We start from the raw sequence: 9,626 nt of genomic DNA, 5'->3' as shown, positions 1-9,626 counted from the left end.
TTTTACATAAAAGATAACCACAGCAAGTTTTAGGTATGCATGCTAATACGGTACATTCACCCTCAAAAGATAGACTAAGGACATGGCAAGATTTGCTTAATATAGAGAGGAATTTACCATAGTTACTTAATTTATAAATTGCTGGAAGAATAGCAAATGACCTCAAGACTCAAGAACAGGCCCTGAGAAGGATGACGCCAATACAAGTCAAGACCATTTACTGGGATATATTTACAAATTGTTACTGAAATATGCCATGGAGATGGAACAAATTAAAAATTGCATGATAAAGTGCATGCAAAACTTCAAGGAAGTAATTACAGTGGAACAATGGGAAGAGCTGTAAAAAAAAATCAATAACATTCACTCAAGTTATACTTCGAGGCAAAATTGGTATAAAATGTTTTAAAGAGGGTATATAACTCCATCAGTGATTGCCAGGATGGACAGATCATGTATAATAAGTGTTGGAAATGCCATGAAGAAAAAGGAACATTTTATAACACGTGGTGTTCGTACAAAAATACCTAAATGTATCTGGAAGGAAGTGTAACAAAATATACCGAAATTTGGCCTAAAACCATAAATATTTTTATTAGGAGTATTGTAATTACAGGATGTATAAATGAAAAGTATTATAATTTACTAAAATATATGGTGACAGCAGCAAGAATAAATTATGCTCTGCCCTGGAAAAATGAAATTTGGTTGTTGATACAAGCTTGGGAGACCAAAATTGGAGAGCAGGCAGCAAAAGCAAAACTAATCGTATATATTCATAAAAGAATATTAACTAAATTGAAGCAGAAATGATTCCCTTATTCATGACGTACTACACAGCAAAGCAAATTTAGATATTTAGAATATGATTTCTAAAGTTGTCTATGGAGATTCTCAAGCATCCAGGTCACGGTTTTCCCCAAGGTGTTTTTTCCAAAAGACAACTGGACTTTTTTTGTTTTGTTTTTTCCTTTCAAATGTTTCATCCAAAAAACTTCTTCTTTGGAACTGAAGAAGACTCTTTTCCTTTTCAAAGGAAAAAAACAACCAAGAAAATCCAGTTGCTTTGGAAAAAAGCACCTTTGGAATTTCTAGAGTTAAAAGAATCATTAAAATTGACAAAACGAAATGATTTAAACAGATATAAGCAGCAATCACCAATGTTTAATCTTCCGTGCAAAAGACAAATATTTAAGTAGTGATTAGTGGTTGGGGAAAATGAAAGGGGAAAGGGAGAAAGCTTCCTTCGTAACATTTTTATCATGGTTCATTTTTTATTTCTGTATAATTGTAAGCCGCTTAGAGTCATCTGGTGATGGGATGAGTGGCAAATACATGGGAGGGGAGGGAGGGAGATTCTTGATTTCTGTGCAATTTTAGGTTAAGCTTATATAACTTTTTTTTTTTAAAGACATCCCATTTATTCTGGTGGTCCCAGTAGAAGTGAGAGAGAACTACTGTGGGTTTGTGGAGTTTAATGCTATTACTGAGCTGGCTTTCAGATTGGCTACGTATAACTGTTAGGAGATGTAGAAGGCCTAAAAGGGCTGATTCAAAAAAATGTGTCTGTGCTTTAGCTTTGCAAAAATATTAATATATATTAATAGGCCTCTGTGTCCTTTAATACATGAGGTAAAAGCGTAAAACATGCAGAATAGTAATTTCATGAAAGCTGTACTGGTTTAGTTGCCTGACATGTAGAAGGGGGGGGGGAGTAAACACCACAGATTAAATACTTGAATCTAAACCAGGTACAGCTGATCTTCACAAAATGTATCCCACACCACCATCCTTGGAGCAACACATTATGGGATTTTCTCCCATGAATATGAACAATAAGGAGTATGGCAGCATGGACACTACACCCGGAGGAACCATCCTGGAAGGAAATGGTGTTACTACTGGTCTTCAGTTCAGGATTGAAGTGGATGAGGGATTCTGTAGTCCAAAACCTACAGAAATAAAGGTTTGTGAATTCTTTGGGATGTTCTTAAATGTTAGTTATGTTGTCTAGTTTTGATTGATCTTCAAAAATGATTTGGACAATTTAATAGCTTTTTGGTTGGTTGGTTGGTGTATATATATATATGTATGTATATATATGTATGTGTGTCTGTCTGTCTATCTATCTATCTATCTATCTATCTATCTATCTATCTATCTATCTATCTATCTATCTATCTGCTGGAATTTATTTTGATGTTTCTTTTTCTGCCACCATTACGAGATTTTTCATAGCTTTATTTGGGTGCAGAGTGAAATGGACTCAGGCTTCACTAGCTGTGAACAGCTTGTTTGATTAACTTTTGACTTGTTTTGAACCTGCGTTCAAATTAAACATTAACTTAGCTTCTGTCTGTATCAGTTATGAGGTGAATGCATTTTGCGTGGAGGAGGTACCTTGGCAAGGGAGAAAAACAGATTTTTTTTCCCACAAAGGAGAGCTTCACAGTTATCTGCACTCAGATATGAGCCCATTTTTCTTCCACTAGTATCTTTTTTTTTCCTAGTACAGGTAGTCCTTGACATACGACCTTAATAGAGCCTGCCTGTTATGGTTCCATGTCATGATAGCTGTAAAATGAGGTGGCCTTGCTTAACAACCCACAACTCCTGCTCTCCCTGGTGCAGCTGTTAAGTGAACTTGTGGGTCATTTAAGCGGAGCACAGATTGCCTTGGGTTAATTCAGAGGTAGGCAACCTTGGCTCTTTTATGACTCGTGGACTTCAACTCCCAGAATTCCTGAGCCGGCATGGCTCAGCATGGAAACCTCTCCATTTCCCCTCAGCATGGCTGGCTCAGGAATTCTGGGAGTTGAAGTCCACGAGTCATAAAAGAGCCAAGGTTGCCTACCCCTGGGTTAGTTAGTTCAGGCCCAGGCCTACTTACTCCATACCTCCCAAGCTCTGCCCCCCTCCTACCCCAGGGACACTGCAGTGTAAGGTTAAATGACCGTGGGAATGCCACAATGGGAGAAACGTCGATGGAGATTCTCCATCATCCTTGTCATGGTTGTCTCAAAGGTGCTTTTCAAAAGGCAACTGGACTTCCTTGTTTTTTTTTTCTCCTTGAAAAGGTTTCGCCTCTCATCCAGGAAGCTTCTTCAGTTCTGAAGAAACAGCTTATTGGATGAGAAACCAAATGTTTTCAAGGAAAAAAAAAAAGTCCCCCCCCCAAAAAAGCACCTTTGGGATAGCTTTTGGGGGCCTGCTGTACCTTTGAGTGTCTATTACGAGGCCGGTCATTAAAGCAAGGACTACCTGCAGCTTCGTATCCGGGACGAGAGAACGGATCGTTAAAATAGACTAGCATTTCAAACTTAACACCTGTGAGCCTTTCTTTTTAAACTTTCCACCTACAGCTCTTTGTAAATGCTCTTCCTGGCGTGTGTTTCAGGATTATTCCTACGTTTATAAGCCTGAGAACAGCCAGGCTTTCATGGGGTGTTCCATGTTTGCACCATTGAAGGCTCTCCCGAGCCAGTGTCTGCCTGCCATCAAGCTGCCAGAGGAGTGTGTTTATCGGCAGAGTTGGACCGTTGGCAAGCTGGATTTGCTCCCGCCAGGACCCTCGATGCCATTCATTAAAGAAGGGTAAGTGTTTCTTTAAGGTGAGATAATAAAAGGATTTCATTCAGTTTAAGGAACACTTTCACATGTCTTATAAACGTTTTGGTCGGAAAACATGGCTAGTGTTTTACTGAATCCGGAAGCATTTCAGCAAGGCTTAGGTTTATTTATTTGCCGAACACTTTTTTAAGTGATAACGACACTTGGAACGTGTATTCTCTAATTCACATTTATGTCAATCAATCAGAATAGAGCTGGAAGGGACCTTGGAGATCTTCTAGTCCAGTGATGGTGAACCTTTTAGAGACTGAGTGCCCAAACTGCAACCCAAAACCCACTTATGCATCGTCGAGTGCCGGGTGGGTGTGGCCCATTGGCTGGGTGTGGCCAATTGGGTGGGCATGGCTGCAGTGGTAACAGCAGACTGGGTGGGACTAAAAAGTTCAATCAATCAATTCCAACTTTGCAAGAACTTTTGTTTTTCCGTGAGAAGTTGAAATTGACTGATTGAACCTTTTTTTTTTTTTTTTGCACACGGCGGCAGAGGCCTAAAGCGAAAAGGTTTTATAAAACCCAGCTGAAGGCCTAGGACTGGGGCAACGGCGCACGTGCCCACAGAAAGGGCTCTGAGTGCTGTCTCTGGCACCCGTGCCATAGGTTCGCCACCACTGGTATAGGGCAGTGATGGTGAACCTTTTAGAGACTGAGTGCCCGAACTGCAACCCAAAACCCACTTATGCATTGTCGAGTGCCGGGTGGGTGTGGCCCATTGGGTGGGCATGGCTGTGGTGGTAACGGCAGACTGGGTGGGACTAAAAAGTTCAGTCAATCAATTCCAACTTTGCAAGATCTTTTTTTTCCCGCGAGAAGTTGAAATTGACTGATTGAACCTTTTTTTTTTGCACACAGCGACGGAGGCCTAAAGCGAAAAGGTTTTATAAAACCCAGCTGAAGGCCTAGGACTGGGGCGACGGCGCATATGCCCACAGAGAGGGCTCTGAGTGCCGCCTCTGGCACCTGTGCCATAGGTTCACCACCACTGTTCTAGTCCAATCCCCTGCTCAAGCAGGAAACTCTACACCATTTCAGACAAATGGTTATCCAATCTTTTCTTTAAAACCTCCAGGGATGGAGCACCCACAACTTCTGGAGGCAAGTCGTTCCACTGGTTAATTGTTCTAACTGTCAGGAAATTTCTCCTTAGTTTTAACTTGCTTCTCTGCTTGATTAGTTTCCATCCGTTGCTTTTCGTCCTGCCTTCAGGCACCTTGGAGAATAGCTTGACTCCCTCTTCTTTGTGGCAGCTCCTCAGATATTGGAATACTGCCGTCTTATTACCCCAATCCTTCTTTTCTTTATGTCAAACCATAATTTATCATTGCTTATTTTTTTCTCCATTTAAACATTATTATTAAAAATATTTAGCACATGTACAATTTGATTGCAGTGCTTAATACTATCAATTTAATTTTAATAAACCATGAAGACTATTAAGGCTAAATACAAACTAGGAATTCATCTGTACACGTCTGGAAATCTGATAGTGCTGGGTATGTGGAGTGTGCGTATGTGCGTCGCAATGTTTTTCTCTGTTTATTTATAGGAAAAATGTGTGCTAAGTGTTCTATTCTATTGAAAAAGATCCTTAATAAAGGTCTCCAATCAACGTTTGAGACTGATTGCTTATTTTTAACAGCAATAAGCAACAAACATATTTTTTTCTCTTATTCAAGTAGTGCACAAAGCACTAAAAATATAGCATTCCTGTAAAATTAAAAATATCTGAGAGAAAGCTAATGTAAGATACACATACAGTATTGTTATTTTAACAAGTCAAGGAGGTGTGGAATCATTTGTTGCTTCCATCTCCTTGCTGTTTACAGTTAGTCCTCGACTTACGACTAGTCATACTCGCAGCCGACCTGTAAGCTGTTTGTAACACATCTTTGCCGGAAGCTTACCACATCTTTGCCAGAAACCAGCATTTACTTCTAGTTTCCAGCCATAAACGCTCTATAACGAACCATGGTTTCTCTTAGTGACCATGGCATTTGCTTAACGGCTGGGGCGTTTGCTTAACGACACAAAAAGAGTAATAAAATCAGGTCCAGTCACGAACAGCATCACAGTCTGGTTTGGAAGCATCCCTGCTTCAGACAGGAAGGCGGTGCAGAGAGTGGTGAGGACGGCCGAAAAGATCATTGGCAGTTCCCTCCCTCCCATCCAGGACATGGCACAGAAGCATTGCTTGAGCAGGGTCCGCAAGATTATCTGGGACGCTACACATCCTCTTCATGACCAGTTTTCCTTGTTACCTTCTGGGAGGAGGGGGCTTCGTGGTATCCGTAGCAGAACATCCAGATTCAGCCACAGTTTCATTCCATAAGCAGGGCTTTTCAACCAGTGGTACGGGTACCACCTGTGGTACACTGGCACCTGGCAGGTGGTATGCGACCATCCTAGAAAAGTGGTAGCGGGGGAGGGGAATGGGCTGAACCGGTGGCAGCACCGCACAAGCCTGAGCGAGAGATGGCTGGAGCTGCAGGGCTGTCAGGGCCCAGCGGAAGCGCCAGGATCAGTGTCAAGCTCCAGCTGGAGCTCTGCGCTGATCCTGGTGCTTCTGCTGAGCCCTGAAGAAGCACCAATCAGCTGGAATGTTGCAGCATCTCCAGGGTCTTGTGATTTACATTCAGATGCTTGGCAACTGATTCATATTTATGACGGTCACAGTGTCCCAGGGTCATATGAAGTGACCAAAACCTGCTGCAACCACCCAGCAGATGGGGGGAATAAAAACCAAACATCCCCGCATCCCACCCCCGCTGCCAATCCTCAACAGAAATGCTCAGAAAACCTCGGACAGGAGGAAGAGCACTGCCGGGTGGGCAGGCAGGTGTCTTGCTCGGCTGTGGCTTGGGGGGTACTTTTTTCAGTGCCATTGTAACTTCAAACAGTCACTAAGTGAACTGTTGTAAGTCGAGGACTACCTGTACTTTATCACTTTTTTCCCTTTTTTTTTGGTCATCAAGTTTTTGACACCTTGCTAGGCGTCTGGTGGTCCTCGGATGTTGCCATATCCTAAAAGTGGTACAATGGGTGAAAAGGTTGAAAAGCCCTGCCATACAGCATTAACCTTGTGAACTCTCAAGCTTCCTCCTTCCATTATATATTCAAGATGGACAGTATTTAATATTTTTTTTTTATGTATATGTAGAGGTGTGGGTCTATACATAATGTTGTATATAGTATGTTTAGGTATGTGTCATGTATGTGTTTCACTTTGAGAGCGGGCAACTAAATTTCATTTTTGATGTGTGCCGTTGTGCCCACAGTAAAAAAAAAATGACAATAAAGGTTATCTTATCTTACGATGACCCACTTTATGACCATCCCGACTTATGACTGTACAGGTAGTCTTCGACTTACAACAGTTCGTTTAGTGACTGTTCAAAGTTATCACATCACTGAAAAAGTGACTTACGATCATTTTCCCCATTTACAGCCACTGCAGCAGTCCTGTGGTCCCGTGATCAAAATTCAGATGCTTGGCCACTGACTCATATTTACGACAGTTGCAGTGTCCTGGGGTCACGGGATCCCCTTTGGCGACCTTCTGACAAGCAAAGTCAATGGGGAAGTCAGGCTCACTTGACCACCAGGTTACTAACTTAACAACTGCAGCGATTCGGTTAACAACTGTGGCAAGAATGGGCGTCAAATGGGGCAAAACTCACTTAACAGATGTCACACTTAACAGAAATGTCGGGCTCAATTGTGGTTGTAAGTCGAGGACTACCTGTACTTGACAAGCTCCCTTAAGGAGTACCTGTATAACTCTTCATAATTATGCTTTGGTTATTATATGTTATTATATTATATGTTAGATGGTAGAGGACAGGAAGACCTGGAGGAACATTGTCCATGGGGTCGCGATGGGTCGGACACGACTTCGCAACTAACAACAACAACAATTATATGTCCCATTGGCTTTAATGCGTACGGTTTGAAAGCCTTTGAACGTTTATTGTTTCATCGTAGAGAATAAAATAGAGAGAGCAGCAAAACAAAGTCTTGAATTAAAAGCTTTTCCCTTCCTTCTCTAGGGACGGGAGCACCATTGATCAAGAGTACGGCCCTGCCTACACTCCACAGACACACACCCCTTTTGGCATGCCCCCCAACAGTGCCCCCCCAAGCAACAGCGGCGCTGGGATCCTTCCTTCCCCTTCCACCCCTCGCTTTCCGACTCCTCGGACTCCAAGGACGCCTCGGACTCCCCGCGGGGCGGGTGGGCCAGCAAGCGCGCAAGGCTCCGTCAAGTACGAGAATTCAGATTTGTACTCCCCGGCCTCGACGCCGTCCACCTGCAGGCCCTTAAACTCGGTCGAGCCGGCGACGGTCCCTTCCATCCCCGAGGCCCACAGCCTCTACGTGACCCTCATTCTCTCCGAGTCGGTGATGAATCTCTTCAAAGACTGCAACTTCGACAGCTGTTGCATCTGCGTTTGCAACATGAACATCAAAGGTGCTGATGTCGGCGTTTACATTCCAGACCCAACGCAGGAAGCCCAGTACAGGTGCACTTGTGGGTTCAGCGCCGTTATGAACCGGAAGTTCGGCAACAGCTCGGGATTGTTCCTGGAGGACGAGCTAGACATTTTGGGTCGCAATTCAGAGTGTGGCAAAGAAGCGGAGAAGCGCTTCGAGGGCCTTCGCGCGGCTTCCGTCGAGCAGAGCGGGAGCTTGAAGGAGTCGGACCGGCTTCCCGACGAGCTGATACTTTTGCTGCAGGATCAGTGCACCAATTTGTTTTCGCCCTTTGGAGCAGCAGATCAAGACCCCTTGCCCAAAGCTGGGGCTGCGGGCAATCTGGTGCGTGCCGAGGAAAGAGACTGTTGCTACGACTGCTATCTCGCGCTGGAACACGGGCGCCAGTTTATGGACAACATGTCGGGAGGGAAGGTGGACGAAGCGCTTGTGAAGAGTACTTGTTTGCATCACTGGTCGAAACGAAATGGTAAGTTTCCTTCCGTTTGCTGCTAGCATAAAAGAATGTTTTTTAATCCCACGTAAAACGTGGACTTGCAAGGGAACAGTTGATTGACAAGAAATGGCAAAGAAACAAGAACTTGCGATGATGGTGATGGTGATAATGATGATGATAAGGTTGGAAGGAACCTTGGAGGTCATCTAGTCCAACTCCCTGCTCAGGCAGGAAACCCTATGTCATTTTAGACAAATGGCTGTCCAGTCTCTTAAAGACCTCCAGTGTTGGAGCATTCACAGCTTCTGGAGGCAGGTTGTTCCACTGGTTAATTGTTCTAACTGTCAGGAAATTCCTCCTTAGTTCTAGGTTGCTTCTCTCCTTGGTTAGTTTCCATCCATTGATTTTTGTCCTGCCTTCAGGCGCTTTGGAGAACAGCTTGACTCCCTCTTCTTTGTAGCAACCCCTGAGATATTGGAACACTGCTATTATGTCCCCCCTCGTCCTTCTCTTCATTAAACTAGACATACCCAATTCCAGCAGCCGTTCCTTATATGTCCCCTAATCATCTTTGTTGCTCTTCTCTGTACTCTTTCTAGAGTCTCAACATCTTTTTTACATTGTGGTGACCAAAACTGGATGCCGTATTCCAAGTGTGGCCTTACCAAGGCATTGTAAAGTGGTATTAATACTTCACGTGATCTTGATTCTATCCCTCTGTTAATGCAACCTAGCACTGTGTTGGCTTTTTTGGCAGCTGCAGCACACGGCTGGCTCATATTTAAATGATTGTCCACTAGGACTCCGAGATCCCTCTCACAGTTACTACTATTGAGCAAGGTACCCCCTATACTATACCTGTATATTTGGTTTTTCTTGCCTAAATGTAGAACCTTTCACCATTGAATTTCATTTTGTTAGATAGCGCCCAGTGTTCAAGTCTGTCCAGATCCTCCTGTATCCTAAGCCTGTCTTCTGGAGTGTTGGCTATTCCTGCCAGCTTGGTGTCGTCTGCAAATTTGATGAGTTCCCCATCTATCCCCTCATCCAAATCGTTGATGAAGATGTTGAA

General features: G+C 43.5%; 1 protein-coding gene across 1 annotated transcript in view; it reads left to right on the top strand.

The window, feature by feature from the left end:
* MED13 (mediator complex subunit 13) overlaps positions 1-9,626 on the top strand; it is an 81,978-nt gene that overhangs the window by 30,386 nt on the left and 41,966 nt on the right. Inside the window, exons 10-12 of the mRNA XM_029286405.1 lie at positions 1,752-1,966; positions 3,398-3,594; positions 7,674-8,587. Coding sequence (XP_029142238.1) covers positions 1,752-1,966; positions 3,398-3,594; positions 7,674-8,587 — 1,326 coding nt within the window. The remainder of the gene's footprint in view (positions 1-1,751; positions 1,967-3,397; positions 3,595-7,673; positions 8,588-9,626) is intronic.

The sequence above is a fragment of the Protobothrops mucrosquamatus genome, unplaced genomic scaffold (assembly GCF_001527695.2).
Source record: "Protobothrops mucrosquamatus isolate PMUCROS unplaced genomic scaffold, P.Mucros_1.0 scaffold3574, whole genome shotgun sequence".
NCBI classification, from domain to species: Eukaryota; Metazoa; Chordata; class Lepidosauria; order Squamata; family Viperidae; genus Protobothrops; species Protobothrops mucrosquamatus.
This window is presented reverse-complemented; position numbering and strand designations above follow the sequence as displayed.